The sequence below is a fragment of the Phyllopteryx taeniolatus genome, chromosome 21 (genome assembly GCF_024500385.1).
Source record: "Phyllopteryx taeniolatus isolate TA_2022b chromosome 21, UOR_Ptae_1.2, whole genome shotgun sequence".
Lineage (NCBI taxonomy): Eukaryota > Metazoa > Chordata > Actinopteri > Syngnathiformes > Syngnathidae > Phyllopteryx > Phyllopteryx taeniolatus.
Genome location: NC_084522.1, coordinates 6,828,249 through 6,844,835, shown reverse-complemented (window position 1 = coordinate 6,844,835; position 16,587 = coordinate 6,828,249). Strand labels below are relative to the sequence as shown.

General features: G+C 41.7%; 1 protein-coding gene across 3 annotated transcripts in view; it reads left to right on the top strand.

Annotated features, from left to right (window-relative positions):
• The window catches only part of LOC133470756 (adenylate cyclase type 2-like), a 55,027-nt gene extending 39,118 nt beyond the window's left edge, over positions 1 to 15,909 (top strand). For 2 of the 3 annotated variants that reach the window (XM_061759521.1, XM_061759520.1), the window contains 10 exons: positions 2,157 to 2,297; positions 2,867 to 3,019; positions 3,504 to 3,688; positions 4,858 to 4,942; positions 10,164 to 10,322; positions 10,823 to 10,969; positions 11,116 to 11,223; positions 12,138 to 12,252; positions 12,320 to 12,444; positions 12,996 to 15,909. In XM_061759521.1, coding sequence (XP_061615505.1) covers positions 2,157 to 2,297; positions 2,867 to 3,019; positions 3,504 to 3,688; positions 4,858 to 4,942; positions 10,164 to 10,322; positions 10,823 to 10,969; positions 11,116 to 11,223; positions 12,138 to 12,252; positions 12,320 to 12,444; positions 12,996 to 13,148 — 1,371 coding nt within the window. In that variant the 3' untranslated portion in view covers positions 13,149 to 15,909. Of the gene's footprint in view, positions 1 to 2,156; positions 2,298 to 2,866; positions 3,020 to 3,503; positions 3,689 to 4,857; positions 4,943 to 10,163; positions 10,323 to 10,822; positions 10,970 to 11,115; positions 11,225 to 12,137; positions 12,253 to 12,319; positions 12,445 to 12,995 lie in introns of those variants that run through there. The other variant, XM_061759522.1, reaches the window with a different exon arrangement.
• The last annotated feature ends 678 nt before the right edge of the window (positions 15,910 to 16,587 follow it).

Sequence of the window (16,587 nt, the reverse complement as noted above, 5' to 3'; positions counted from 1 at the left end):
CAAGCTTTGCTCAATGAACATCTGAAAAGCACTCGCAGTGCCTGACTTTTTCCCCATTTTGTGTTCCAGCCTTATTCCATAATAGTTTGACCTCATTTTTTCTTTAAACATTTGCACACAACACCCCATAATGACAATATGGAAAGGTTTTCTTTCAGAAATCACATGTATAGTATATACTTTAAGTTACAGATACACTGTATATACAATCTTAAAAATATACAGCAGAGTGTACAATGAATTTCCCTTTGAGGTCTTATAATGATTATATTACGACATTTGGCTTGTCCCATCAAGGGTTGCTGTAGCCACTCTGATGATGTATTTGACAGAAGCGTTTTTCTTTCTTTATTTATTTATTTTCCCCTCTGGGCTTGGGACCGACAGAATGAAGTGGTAGCTACTGCAAATATCCCAATTTGGTCTCTTTCTAATAAAGAAATGAAAATATGCTGCACAATATTTATGATCAAATTCCCCAAGAAGCTAAACAATGTCTAGCAATATGATGCAGTGCAATTTTAAAACACAATAATAAACATATTGCTAAGTTAATTCCTGTCTGACTGCACCTATTCATACATCGAGCATAGTTGGCAGAATTTTTGTCTGTAATGGATCACATTAGAGGTGTACCTAAGGTTGTGGCTGGTGACTTGTATTCATTTAACCGCTAAAGAGCTCATCACCCCATTGAAGTCTAATTTAAGCTTTTTAACAAGGCCTAATGGGACTTTTGGACACATTTAATTTTGCTGACGGACTGAGATTAACTGGCCATGACATTTGATCTTAGTATTGTAGTAAAATTGAAACTATTTGATCATGAATGAAACAAAATGTTCTACTGCTGAGTTGATAATTACAACAGAATTCTGTGTATTTTTCATGTAATACGAGTGATCCAAATCATAAGATTATTTAGATTCTTTTATCATCACAATCAAGTCATTTTTACTTCCAAGCTACAAACAGTTTGGAATGTTTTATGAACAATCTTTACCAACACACACACACACACACACACACACACCCTTACCCTTAAGAACTCATCACTCTCCTAGTTCTCTCTCTGGGGAGCTTATAGTCCACCAGCAAGTGGGTCGCCTCCATTCCACCAATGTTTATCAATAACCTTGACGCGTGACCCAGATGTCACTTAGAAGTGGATCGTTTTTAATGGGTTTTCAGAGGTCATTAATTCAGTACGTTTTTCTCAATAAAAGCTGAGAAGGCGTTCACGGGAATCCTCAATGAGGTTGTCATAGAAATTGGAAATATTTTGTCCATTGTTAAAAGAGGGACTTGATATGGTACCTTACAATAGGAATACAAATAAATGAAGATTACCAAAGTAAAATTAGTGGGTGAGAATAGTCCAGACATTTGCTTTCTTGCTTTTTTTGTTCTGTTCTGGTTGTGAGATCGGAACACAATTTAAAAGCAATTCCTTTCTACTGAGAAGTGTCAGCTGTGTCAAATTGAAAGGTATTAGTCACCTGAATTACTTTCTGGAGTGCCTGCTGACCCGTGACGTGTGAAATTAATCAACCAAGTAAATGTCTTGTATTTCTCAAAACGTGTCTTGTGAACAAGTTGCTCTGAATTTCACCAGATTGTGACATAACAGGGCACCACATGCACGGATATGCACAGTTATTGACATGAAGTGATGACTCCACAAGGGAAAATACAATCCGTGCTGTCTTTATTGGGGTTTCGCAGTTCGCATTCACTTTTTTAGACTCGGGGCTCAACATGCAGCCACCCCTAGTTGTCATGGTAACAATATTAGCCAACTGTATATGGGGCGGAGTGAGCAGTGGCTCATTCGCATGAGAAAAGACCGCCCTCTTAAAACAGGCTGATTTCAGAAAGACAAAAAATAGGGTGTAAAGGGTAGGATTCTTGAATCTTGGTATTTTGACAAAAATGTCACAGCCTCGTTGTTAAGACACATGGGAAATATATTACCAACTTGAACGATGCGGTGTTTGGTAACTTAAAAAAGACTTTGTTTTTGTATTTCCTGAAAAGTTGTGGTTTTGTAGATGCGAGGATTCAGCCCGACAATGACAATATTATACGTCTCATTTCAAGTTAGCCAATAAAATGTGTTTTCACACCTCCATGTCATGGTTTGTTTGCGTCTCCAGCAAGGACGAAAGGGATCGGTGTGTTCTTTCCCCTGGTTGAACACTTCGTCCCGCATCATCGTCACCAACAATCCCTGGCTGCGATTGGTCCTCACCATGACGACCACCGCTCTCATCCTTGTAATGGCCGTCTTCAACATGGTGAGAACGTCGTACGTATGGGACCTTGTTGCGTGTTTGTGAGACGGCTAAATTGTCCTCCTTCGCGATGTTCATAATCACATTTCCCTTGTAATTGCCGTCGCGAATCAGCGCACAGCATGATGACGTGTGACGGCAGCGACTGCTTTGTTCTTCAATCACATGTGAAAACCAGAACACCATTAAGTTGTACATTTGGATTAGGCCTGACGTGTTTTTCGCTTTTTTATTTATTTATTTTTTCCTCATTACCATGTAAGAAAATATGAATGAACAAATGAGTTTGGGAAAGAAAATCACTCGCCAGCCACTTCATAAACACTTTAATGAAATTAAATTAGATGATGTCGCCATCGTTATTTGAATAGAAAGTACAAAAAATGGTCATGTATTTTGGAATTCACAGTAGAATGCTATCACATGTGAAAAGATATCCCCCCCAACCCAAAACAAATTTATTGGTGCTTCAAACCGTGTCACATTTCATTCTTTCTGCCTTGTTGATATTACTATTTTTTTTCCATGGTTTGAGCCTGATTTTACTGCTTTTCTTCTGGAATTGCTTGCAGTTCTTTGTGGAAGATCCTGGGAGATCCAAGGATGAAGTTTCAGCATTGGCTTCACCTTATGGTGTCGTGGCCGGCCCCCCTGGGAATCTAACCAATGGCACCATGCCTGACTTCCAGTGTCAATTGGCAAGAGAAAGCCGGTTTTATCTACCAGTAAGTATTCCAAGGAAGATAGCAGCTTGCTTGCTTCAGTCGTGATCATTTAGATCTTTATTCTCAGCAAGCAAGAAAGAAATAGACTCACTCACCCCAGAGATGTTGATTCGCGTCATAAGAGGGCCCCCCCCCCCCCCCCCCCCGCCCTATTTGTCTCACATGCAAGGGGAATTCTTATAGATCAAAAGCTTCCCTTTCTGTCTGATTAATTCATAATGTGCACACAAGATGCCTATCCCAAGTAGCACGTAACAGTTATTTGCTGTATTCTTTAATGTCAAATAAACAAAATAGGTTTCCTGCATTTTAATGTCAACAGGGATTCTGTGGAGGGGGGGTAAAAGTACCTTTAATAAGAACCACAGAGGATCACGCCAATTGTAGAATGTGAGAGTTTTTGATAAAATAATGCCTGTTTGACTGTCAGTCATAATTGAGCAAGGGAACGAATACACGTTTTGTACCTCTATCTTCCCCCCAGTACTTCATCTACTGCTGTATTCTGGGCCTGGTGTCGTGCTCGGTGTTCCTGAGGATCAACTACGAGCTGAAGATGATGGTGATGCTGGTCGCCTTGGTGATCTACAACATCATCATCCTCCAGACGCACGCCTCGCTGCTCGACGGCTTTAGCAAAGCTCTGTATACCACCCAAGTGCTGGACAGGTACCTGAGCGTGCTCTCTCGAGCTGAGACAGCCACATACAGGGTTTTCACACAGCCAGTTTTCACTTTTCATTGACAGTTGGTATTGTCACTGCTGAGACAGATAATTGATGTTCTTCCTCTCTCACCTCACCTTAACTTTTTATTTTATGGACATTTATACTGAGGCTGTAGAAGGAAATAATCCAAATTAAAAGTAGGGTTTTACATATCCATCCATCCATCCATCCATTTTCTGAGCCGCTTCTCCTGGAGCCAATCCCAGCTATCATCGGGCAGGAGGCGGGGTACACCCTCAGACATATCCAATAACCCCTCACATATTCATGATTTGCTACTTGTGGATTTCCAGATTTTCCATGGGAACCTATCCTCCTAAAGCCGACTAGAACAGCTGGACATTATTTGGGGGTTAATCAAAGGCACTTTAAATGGTGGCAGGTGTGTGCTGACTTCAATCTAAAATGAGTTTAAATGTTACGGGAGGGTGTCCACACCTGTGTAATAACATTATCTTATTTGTTTATTTGTACTTCCCCTCTTGAAAAGCTTTCAATTTTTTTCAGTTGAGTTGTTCAGGTTATGGGTCACATTAATAGTTACAAAGATATTGAAATGATTTATCTAGGTCTTGTTTTTTATATCTCAAAAACCTGGCATTTGAACAGGGGTGTGTAGACTTTTTTAGCAACAGTAATTGCTTGATGGATTGGTTTTACGTTAAATGAATTTAATTTCAAATAATTTCATCCTTCCATTTTTCGACATGCAATCTTTGGAGGAAAACGTTTGGACAACCCTGCCATGTATGTGGTGCCAAGGAATTATTTTGAAGTGAGTTCAGGAGTGTCATGTATTGCTTTGGTGCTATCTTTTGACATTTGGGTGCCAATGAACTATGTTAAAGTGAGTTGAGGAGCTCCATGTAGTGTTTTGGCACCATCTTGTGGTATATTGGTGCCAAGGAACTACATTGAAGTAAGTTGAAGAGCGTCATGCAGTGCTTTGGAAGTGCCAAGGAACTATGTAGAAGTGAGCTGAGGAGCTTCATATGTAAGTGCTGTGGCGCCGTCTTTTGGCATCTTGTTGCCAAGGAACTGTGTTGTGTTGAAGTCAGTTGTACGAATTGATATCGACTCCATGCTGTTACTGTGTTTCTTCCTGACTAGACCAGGAATCCTGAAGGACCTAAAGACCATGGGCTCTGTTTCCCTCTTTATCTTCTTCATCACGCTGCTGGTGTTGGCTAGACAGGTCAGTACCGGCTCTTAAACGTCATACTTCACCCCAATTGTGTTTGACATGGTTTAGGTCAGGGCTCTCAGATTTTCTACACCAAAGTCAGACCAACTGAGCCTTACGCCAAAGTGGGAAGCCAAAATAATTAGATATGATTAAGATTTAAGTGGTGATTAAAACATTTGGTTCAACAAGTAGTTAGAAATCACTGGATTAAGAGGTGTGTCTTAAGACATTTTTGAAGTGTAAATGATATGGTCAATCAGCATTGCTTAACATACAAATCAGCAAAATACTATGAAATCTTAGTGTAGCTTTGGAGCTGCTTGTGTGACCCACTTTCCTCCATCATCCACCACATTGAGTGAGACATAAAAAGCTCAGATGACATACATTTTCATTTTTATTTTGGGGGTGCTATCCATCAGCGCTGACTCCAGAGCAGATGTTGCAGATGGGAGGGCACCCTCCAGAGTATCAGAGTACCAGGAAGGCGCACAGTCTCCTCAGAGAGCCACAGTTGGTCCAGACAGCTCAGCGTGTCCTCATTCTCTGGTTCGCTGTCAACAGATGGGAGGAGGACATTCTGTTTTGGAAACAAATTGTGTAGTGTGACTACAGACTATCCTATAATTAGGTTTGTCCTACCTGCATGCTGTTTGGGGTTGAACCATCTCCACCAACTTAAGAACAGTACCAGTGTAGTGTAACGGTGTACGTGAGAAAGTTGGAGCTTTTTATTTGGTTTCATCGAACTACAACACATTTTCTCCCACGTGTCATTTGGGAGATTTTGTTATGGCGCAATCAAACCGAGGTTGAACTTTTTCCAAAAGATATGTTTGGCGCAAACATGGCATTACTCATCACCTAAAGAACACCATGCCTACTGTGAAGCATGATGTTGACAACATCGTGCTTTGAGGCTGTTTTTCTTCAGCTGGGACCGGGGGCCTTAGTCAAGGTGAGGGAAATTATGAACAGTTGAAACAGCAGTAAGGGTTACCAGAAAATCTTCAGGCTTCGGTAAAAAAAAAAAAGTAGGAAAATCCCACTAGAACATCTGAACCTTATTTGGGGTTTCATCAGAAGCACTTAAAATGTTGGCAGGTGTGTGATGACTCCTATTTAGTGTGTGTTTGAATGCGATTGGTTAATTCTGAACACAGCCACATACATCCCTAGTTATAAGCGGGTGTGCACACTTGTGCAACCACGTCAATTGTTATTTCTCTTTTTTTTCTTTTTTTTTTTTTTTTTGCATTTCCATTTGAGTTGTACAGGTTATAGTCACATTAACAGTGTTTTGTAATGATTATCTTGGTCTCATTTTTTGTCACAAAAACCTGGCATTTGAACAGGGGTGTTTAGACTTAAAAACACATAAAAAATATATGAATAAATATAAGATGCCACTATATATACTGAACGTATATCTTTTTTTCCCCCCTTGGCTTTTTAGCATGAAGTAGATGAGAACAACCCTGAATGCAAAATAAACTCTTGTCTGATGTCTGGCACTTGAACATCGCCCACGTAATTATGGATGTTATGCAAAAGAAAAAAAAGAAAAAATATGGTGTCGCCGAGTCATGCGTAAACTAATCCTGCATATTGTGGACGCAGTGCATCCATTTTAATCGCCAAATTTAGATCATTTGCATTGCAAAACTCCACCGTCAGCTCAAATGAGCCCTTTTCCATCGATTTAGAGCAAAACTTATTGACAATCATGTTAGCTGCTTTCGAAACTGCATCTACAATGAGCAGTTTGCAGTTTTTTTCCCCCCCTTCGACTGGCCCACTTTTTCTCCCCTTGGACAAGACACATGCTCTATGTCGATATCTCAGCGCGTAAACTCTCCCTGTCTGCTAAATTGGCGGCATACTCGAATCACAATGGGGGAAGAAGCTGCGCTGCTTACATACATCATATTGAGCGCTAACAACAATCACACAATCTGCGGGGGCCGGCCAGCGGGTAGCCTGGAGCTCCCGATATGTGAGCGCAACGGCGGTGGGAGCTGGGGACCCCTGTCTCCAACACAAACACACACACTGCGGGGAGGTTTTGACCTGGATAGGTGACGCTTGCTGATGTATAAATGTAGACAAAAGTCCCTCAAGCGTGAAGGATGAGGAAATATTGGCTTGCCTTTTATGCAAAATAGGCCCGCTCGCTGTTTTCACGAGCAATGAGAGAAGAGCTTGTGCATTATTTCTTATTGGGAGGCTCATTTACTACGACTACATTACACGCTCTTGGGTTTCACTCACTTTTATATAGTTTTTTCGAGAGAACATTACTACAGACAAGCCCTTCCATCAATTTTCAATAGAGCTTGTCCTCGTTAGGGTTGCGGGTGAGCTCGAGATGTGAGATGTGGGATACACCCTGAAACCATTAGATACACAAAGTATAAACGGAGAAATAAAATGTAAAATTACACATGAAATATAATCTAACTTAATCCTCAAATACATTTAGGTGCATGTTTTTTTCTGCATATTACAACCCCAATTCCATTGAAGTTGGCACGTTGTGTTAAACATAAATAAAAACAGAATACAATGATTTGCAAAACATGTTCAACCTATATTTAATTGAATACACTACAAAGACAAGATATTGAATGTTCAAACTGATACACTTGATTGTCCATCCATCCATCCATTATCTGAGCCGCTTCTCCTCACTAGGGTCGCGGGCGTGCTGGAGCCTATCCCAGCTGTCATCGGGCAGGAGGCGGGGTACACCCTGAACTGGTTGCCAGCCAATCGCAGGGCACATTGAAACAAACAACCATTCGCACTCACAGTCATGCCTACGGGCAATTTAGAGTCTCCAATTAATGCATGTTTTTGGGATGTGGGAGGAAACCGGAGTGCCCGGAGAAAACCCACGCAGGCACGGGGAGAACATGCAAACTCCACACAGGCGGGGACGGGGATTGAACCCCGCACCTCAGAACTGTGAGGCTGACGCTCTAACCAGTCGGCCACCGTGCCGCCACACTTGATTGTATTTAGCAAATAATCATTAACTTGGAATTTTATGGCTGCAACACATTCCAAAAAAAGCTGGGACAGGGTCATGTTTACCACTGTTACATCACCTTTTCTTTTAACAACATTCAATAAACGTTTGGGAACTGAGGGCACTAATTGTTGAAGCTTTGTAGGTGGAATTATTTCCCATTCTTGCTTGATGTACAGCTTCAGCTGTTCAACAGTCCGGGTTCTCCGTTGTCATATTTTACGCTTCATAATGCGCCACGCGGCACGGTGGCCGACTGGTAAGAGCGTCAGCCTCACAGTTCTGAGGACCCGGGTTCAATCCCCGGCCCCGCCTGTGTGGAGTTTGCATGTTCTCCCCGTGCCTGCGTGGGTTTTCTCCGGGCACTCCGGTTTCCTCCCACATCCCAAAAACATGCATTAATTGGAGACTCTAAATTGCCCGTAGGCATGACTGTGAGTGCGAATGGTTGTTTGTTTCTCTGTGCCCTGCGATTGGCTGGCAACCAGTTCAGGGTGTACCCCGCCTCCTGCCCGATGACAGCTGGGATAGGCTCCAGCACGCCCGCGACCCTAGTGAGGAGAAGCGGCTCAGAAAATGGATGGATGGATAATGCGCCACACATTTTCAATGGGAGACAGGTCTGGACTGCAGGCAGGCCAGTCTATTACCCGCACTCTTTTACTACGAAGCCACGCTGTTGTAACACGTGCAGAATGTGGTTTGGCATAGTCTTGCTGAAATAAGCAGGGGTGTCAATGAAAAATATGTTGCTTGGATGGCAGCATATCTTTCTCCAAAACCCTGTATGTACCTTTCAGCATTAATGGTGCCTTTACAGATGTGTAAGTTATCCATGCCATTGGCACTAACACAGCCCCATACCATCACAGATGCTGGCTTTTGAACCTTGCCTCCATAACAGTCCGGATGGTTCTTTTCCTCTTCGGCCCGGAGGACACGACTTCCACAATTTCCAAAAACAATTTTAAATGTGGACTCGTCGGACCACAGAACACTTTTCCACTTTGCATCAGTCCATCTTAGATGAGCTCGGGCCCAGAGAAGGCGGTGGCGTTTCTGGGTGTTGTTGATAAATGGCTTTTGCTTTGCATAGTAGAGTTTCAAGTTGCACTTACGGATGTAGCGCCGAACTGTATTTACTGACATTGGTTTTCTGAAGTGTTCCTGAGCCCATGTAGTGATATCCTTTACACATTGATGTCGGTTTTTGATGCAGCGCCGGCTGAGGGATCGAAGGTCACGGGCATTCAATGTTGGTTTTCGGTGATGATGCAAGTTGATCAGGTTGAACATTAAATATCTTGTCTTTGTAGTGTATTCAATTAAATATAGGTTGAACCTGATTTGCAAATCATTGTATTCTGTTTTTATTTATGTTTAACACAACGTCCCAACTTCATTGGAATTGGGATTGTAAATTAAATCAGTAAACTGATGAAATTTTCTTGCACTAGAAAAGCAAAAAAAAAAAAAAAAAAAAAAAGTAATGAAAAGCCTATTAAAACAACTGAAGTTTATTTGGGGTTAATCAGAGGCACTTTATATTCGTGGCAGGTGTGTGCTGACGCCCATTTAACATGAGTTTGAATGTGATTGCTTAATTCTGACCACAACCACATCCCCAGTTATAAGAGGGTGTGCACACTTGTGCAACCACATTATTGTAGTTGTTTATTTTTACTTCCCCTCTTGAAAAGATGTCATGTTTTTTTTTTTTTTTTAATTGAGTTATACATGTTATTGATTACATTAACGGTGCAAAATGTTTTGAAATTATTTATCTTCCGCTGATTTATTTTTTTTTTTTTCTAAACAGCATATGTGTGTACACACTCACAATCGCACTTAGGACAATTTAGTCTTCAATTAACCCAAGAAACATGTTTTTGGAATGTGAGCGGAAGCTGGACTACCTGGGGGGGGGGGGGGGAACACAGGGAGAACATGCAAACAAGAATCAAACCCAGAACCTCAGATCTATAAAGCAGATGTGCTCACCACTAGGCAAACCATAAAAACGAACTAGTCCCGTATTTTAAAAAAATAATATTTTTTTTTTAAAAAAAGCATGACGTTCCGATGCAGGAGACCGATCCACCTAACTTTTTTTGTGTGTGTTTGGTATGGTGATCCATAGCCGAGTGCTGTCTGGGAATGACGCAGGTGTCTCTTTACTCTTGTGTCCTCCTGTAACAGAATGAATATTACTGTAGGTTGGACTTCCTGTGGAGGGACAAGTTCAAGCGGGAATGCGAGGAGATCGAAACCATGGAGAATCTCAACCGAGTCCTGCTAGAGAACGTCCTGCCCGCCCACGTGGCCGAACACTTCCTGGGACGCAACTGGAAGAACGAGGTCAGCCGATGGCTTGGTCGTTCTCACTTCTTACGCTACAGCAGCGGTGCTCAAAGTTTGTACACTAAGTACCACCTTGAAAAATACTTAGCTCTCCAAGTACCACCATTTAATTTAATTGAGACAAAAGTGCTTTGTCGCCATCTTGGTTTAACGGAACTATGTTGAAGTGACTTGTGCAGTTTCATTTAGAAAAATGTACTGATGAGCAATTATGAATCTTTTTGAGGGGGGGGGGCGCCAATTACTAGTGGATTTGCGTTATTCGCGGCAGGGCTCGTTCACTACCGCCCACGAAAAGCGTTGGTTCGCTTTACATACTATAATGCCCTCGCTTGTGGGAAAGGAGAGCCACAGTTGCCAATGCACTTCTTAGATGTTTATTGAACTCCAGGAGAACAGTGAAGCACGTAAACACAATGAGCACCCTCTCGCATGAGCTGCTGTCAGCCACAGCTCACTGGGTTCACTGTGTTAAGAGGCGCCGTACTTGTCTTCAGGACCTTTACCATCAGTCGTACGACTCCGTGTGCGTGATGTTCGCCTCCATCCCGGACTTCAAGGAGTTTTACACCGAGTCGGATGTCAACAAGGAAGGACTCGAATGCCTCCGCCTCCTCAATGAGATCATAGCAGATTTTGATGAGGTAACCAGCGTTCCACTTTTCCAGAGTAAACAATAGCTTCTCGGGACCGAGTGTGGAAACACAGCGGCGTGGCGCGACTTCCTGTTTGTCTCCAAGTCATGTGACGCGCTTTAACCCCACTCCCACCCACCTTGTGCCCTCCTCAGCTGCTTTCAAAGCCGAAGTTCAGCGGAGTGGAGAAGATTAAGACCATCGGGAGCACCTACATGGCGGCCACCGGACTCAACTTGACGCCAGGACCAGAGTGCGCACAGGCATGCTTTTGCACTCCATTTTTTACACACGCGCACACAAATGATTCATGCTTGACCAGCATATCGAAATAGTCGTAATTGTACAATGATGCATTTTATGACTACTTGGTTAATATTCTGTTAAAAGATATATATGTGTACAGTATTTAATAAACAGCAGTACCATTACAGAATACTGTGTATAAATAGAAAAACGAACATAAGATAAGAATTTCACAATTTAAAAAAAATGTAAAGAGGTGGGTTATACTCTGGACTAGTCGCAAGGCTTTTAATTGATTTTTTTCATTATTTTTTGTTCTCATTATGGTTCAGGGGTAAACTAGAGTCTATCCCAACTGACTGGGCGAGAGACGTGGTACAACGTGAACTGGTCGCCAGTCAGTCGCATTTTATTTTATTCCATTATTTTTATTTTATTGCAGTACATGTCATTTTTTAAAATTATTTTGATTATTACTATTTGATTTTTTAAAGTTATCAAATATAACATATGATACAACAACAACACGAGCATGGTGAAATATATAAAATAGTGAAATATCGCCACTGTGTATGTGTTTACATAAAGTAAATTGCCATTTTAAGGAATTAATGATTGTGAGTGTTTCATTCAAATTTTCATTAAATGTCACATTTAAGTAATTACATTTATGTATCATGTTATTATTATGATCGTGATTATTGTATTATTATCATGGACGCATAATACTGTAGGTATATAAATTAATAGAATATAGAGAGGGGGTGGGATTTTATAAGTCTGGACTTCTTCCCAGTCCTGTTTAAACATGGAAAACTAACGTTAAGTGTTTCATTGGCGTTATGTGTTGTTAGATTTGTATGGTCAGAATAAGATTCAAGCAAAATAAAAATGTACAATGTATTTGAATAATGTGCTTTATTTCCCGTAGGAACATGACAGACAATACATGCACATCGGCACCATGGTGGAGTTTGCCTTCGCTCTGGTCGGCAAGCTCGACGTCATCAACAAACATTCCTTCAATGACTTCCGACTGAGAATCGGTGAGAATATATCATGTGAGCGCCACTGCGACGTATTGATTTGTGAGGTTTGTTTTTTTCCGTTCAGGGATAAATCACGGACCGGTCATTGCGGGGGTCATCGGAGCTCAGAAACCTCAATATGACATCTGGGGAAACAGCGTGAATGTGGCCAGTAGGATGGAGACCACGGGGGTTCTGGGCAAAATCCAGGTGGAAGCCCCCCTTTGAAAATCTATGTGCATAGCTAGCTGTTTGAGCGGTTATTCAATATCCTACTAGTGCAGTGAACTGTTCTTGTAATAGTACTGTACGCTCTTTGTCCTCAGTAGTAAGACAATTCAGCGCACTAGTAGAACAACTGTCTTTTTTCCACTACTGCCTTCCACTCCTGTAATATAATTTCTGCATACTGGTAAAACAACTAGAGTGCACTAGTGAAATGACTACATTACTAGTGTGGCCAAACTGTGCACTGCACACAAAAGTGTACATTCTTAGTCTTACTAGTAATATTTAGTCGTTCTACTAGTGCATACTGTGTTGGAAGGCAGTAGTGGAAAAAATATCACTATTAAGACAGTTGTTCTACTAGTGCGCTGAATTGTCTTACTAGTCTTCTTCTTCTTCTTCTTCTAGTAAGGAAAAAGAGCCCCTAGTAGGATATCACATAAATGCTCATTCGGTTTGCCATTTATGTGGATTTTTACCAGTTTTTTGGGGTTTTTGTTTTTTTCCCAACATCTCCTTTGTTGTCCGTGCAGGTGACGGAGGAGACGAGCGAGATCTTATCCACGCTCGGCTACATGTGCTCGTGTCGAGGCATCATCAACGTGAAGGGCAAAGGGGAGCTGAAAACCTACTTTGTCCACACCGAGATGACCCGATCGCTGTCACAAGGCATCGTCATGCCTTGAGTGGGAGGGGAGGGAGGAAAAAAAAAAACACAAATAGACTTAACACAAAGTGGCATTAGCGACCATTGGTCATGCTCTGGAACTACAAGTCATTAGCAGAGGCCCCGGCGTCTCACTGGACAAACAACTGTGAAGACCGCGCTATTGTACGATGTCATTGGAGGTCACTCCCTGGGTGTTTGCCCCCCACACCACTCGAGTGTAGAAGACAGGTAGCTCTCCGAGGATTGTGGAGTGCTTGAGAGGAGAGATGTTTGCTATATTACTGCAGGTCTCATGGAGCGCAGTCAAGCGTTAATATACAAAAGTAGTGTGGCGCTAATTAGACATGCCAGTGATGCGAGCAGTGCTTCACAGTGCTCAAGCAACGGCAGCTCTATAAATAGTATACACTCTATGGGCAAAAGTAAGGAGACACACTAATTCATTTTTGGGGAAGGTTGGAATGGACCCAGCTTTGAGTCACACTTAACTGTAAATCACCAATTTTGAACTGGGCTCAAATTGACTACAGTGAACCCTTGCACATTTTAAATAGCAGCAGTCTTTTTGGATGAATTTCAATCCCCACGTTGGCACATTCGATACAGATTTTGATCACAACGCCACACCCCGCCCACTCTCGGATCCGCCGAGCTGCGCTGGTCTACGAAATTAAAAACACCGGTCTAACCCACCCCTGGCGCACAGTTGCGCCACCCGCCGCGCTGGATTTACACCGGTCACGGAAATAGGACCCTTTATGTTTAAACCTGGGAGACCAGCCCCATTTTATTCTTCCATGTTCACTTCCTGTAGGAGTAATACTTTTGTCCAAGCAATGTATATTGTAGGCCAGTCTGCTCTGAACCAGTGTGCTCACTGTTATTCCAACTGAATGTTAGATTAGTTTGTTGTCACGGTGCCAACAAATTCCCACACTGACAGGTAGTTTGAATGTGAATTAATGTTAGTAGTTTTAGAGACATGTTGGAAGAGTTGCTGGCTTGAGAAGAAAAGCAGATTGTTGCCCTCTCGAAGCAAACCAGCTGTACTGTGTGTTTTAATGACCCCATCATGCCACTCTTTTGGTATTCATTAAATATTTGTATATAACATAACATGCCTCGTAGTTGCTTATTATACTTTTCATAATTGTCAAATAACATTTGATTGCACATGTACCTTTATTTGGCACTTCAAACAATCACAATATGTAATATTTACACCTAACATTGGTTGTCATGGGGTTTATCAGATAATCATCTTGGTCTGAAAAGTCTACACACCCCTATTCAAATACCAGGTCTTTGTGATACATGTATAAAAAGTGAGACCAAGATACATTGTTTCAAAACTTTTTCCACCATTAATGTAACCTGTACAACTCAATTGATATTTTTTGTATGTTTTCAAGAGTAGGGGAGTAGTAATAAACTGAGATAATTGTAGTCGCATAAGTGTCCCTCATAACTGGTGATGCGGCTGTGTTCTGAATTAACCAATCACATTCAAATTCATGTTAAACAGGAGTCAGCACAGACCTTCCACCATTTTAAGTGCCTCTGAGTAACCCAAATAAAGTTCAGGTGTTCTAGTTTGCTTTTCCTGACCTGCTTTCTAGCAGAAGTATGAAGGTTTTTTTTGTTGTTGTTGCTAACACTGCCTGGTATTTGGAACTGTTCATAATTCCCTGCACACTGACTAAGGCCCCGGTTCTAGCAGAAGAAAAATAGTTTTAAAGCTTCAATGTAGGTGTGTTGCTGTTTTTTTGTGTTTTTTTTTTGTGATGGGCAGTGTTGTTTTTGTGCCAAACAAACTTTTTGGGAAATTTGGCCGAAAAGTTTAACTTTTGCTTCATCGGACCATAAAACATTTTCCCGCATGTGTTTGGGAAAGCCCCCATAAATGTTCCATTGTATTTTCCCTCATGGAGACAGCAATTCATCACCAAGCTGCCGAAAAATGTGGTGCATGGAGCAGACACAAACACAAATGAATGATTATATGGAATATGCGTGATTACCTATTTTAAGCTCTCGAAAAAATTGCTATGGCATGTTCTACTTGGGACACACACATGACCACATGAATAATTTCAGACTTGGATAACAACAGTATGTTCTGTTTACTTTACTGAAAGCACGTGGAATATGATTACATGCGAGGCAAACACTTCCATGCTACTGTTCACCGCAACTTCCATTCAGTCCCCTGTCTTTATTTCCAAAGGTTATGTTTGCTCATTTCCAGCTGGGAATATGTTGCATTCAAAGGTCTCACTTGTGAACAATGGAAGAATGCGTGTTGTTTGTTGCAGGCACGGGCGCCATTGTCTGTGTTGCACTGCAGAACACATTGTGTCTGTGCCTCGCAGTGACTGATTCGCAGGTGGCTTTATTTTCCACTAACATAAATAACACAGCGTGGCATCATCCTGCATGTGAAACACTTAGATGTGACAAAAAGCTCTTAATAGTGGTTAAATGCGCAGAGACAGACATCCTAATGTGGAGCTGTCTGCTGTGTGTGTGTGTGCTTGCGTGTTACCCAGAAACTCAGTGTGAGCTACTTTTTTTGACACAAGAGGATTACTCCAAATGGACTGATTGCCCTCACAAGGAGGCACGAAATTTGTCACAAAAACCACAGATAAACAGACTAACAATGGTTCCCAACCACTGTGCCACAGTCTATTTACTATAAATAATGTATTTTTGTTCGTCTATCTATGACAGGCAGAACAATTAAATGCTAAACAGGCCTAGTTTCGCACTGAGAAAGTGAATTTGCGAATTCAGATATTATTTCAGTATACATACTTTCAGTGAAACTTTTGCTGTGTAAAATATGTGCCTTGGCTCAATAAAGAGTTGGAAAACACTGGTTGAAAACACTATCAGACAGAACCCCCCCCCCCCCCCCCCCCATCTGCTGTTGTTTCAAAGCCAAAAGGTAAGCAGAGCTGTATTGACTTGTTGGATGCAAAGATTAGTTTATGATAAGCGACACTTGATTGCTAGTTGAAGATGTCAACGGTAATTTTTTTGTGTGTGTGTTTTGTGATGTGTTCATGTGCCACATACACACAGTGTAGCGTCTGAAGTGCTGCTTTTCAAGGGTGAAAATAATTGTATTGACTTTATGGACACTTGCTCCCGCCCACCCCACTGTGGGCTCTGCTCTTGCGAGTAGGAAGCGCTACCCTAATTGGAGATTAGGAGATGTTACAATACATCCTTGAGGAAACTGTTGATAGCAATTGATATTCAGTACAATGAAAATAAAGTTTCTTGAGTGTCGTGTATAAACGCTTATCCCTTGGAGGCCTTTCTGACTTCTCTCCGTACAACTCTGACAGCGGAATCAATTGAGATCACTAGACAGAGTGTGCCTGCCTGGAAGCGCTGTGAGGAATAGGTTCTGCAGTAATGGGTGACAAGGAAGTCCAATTGCTTCG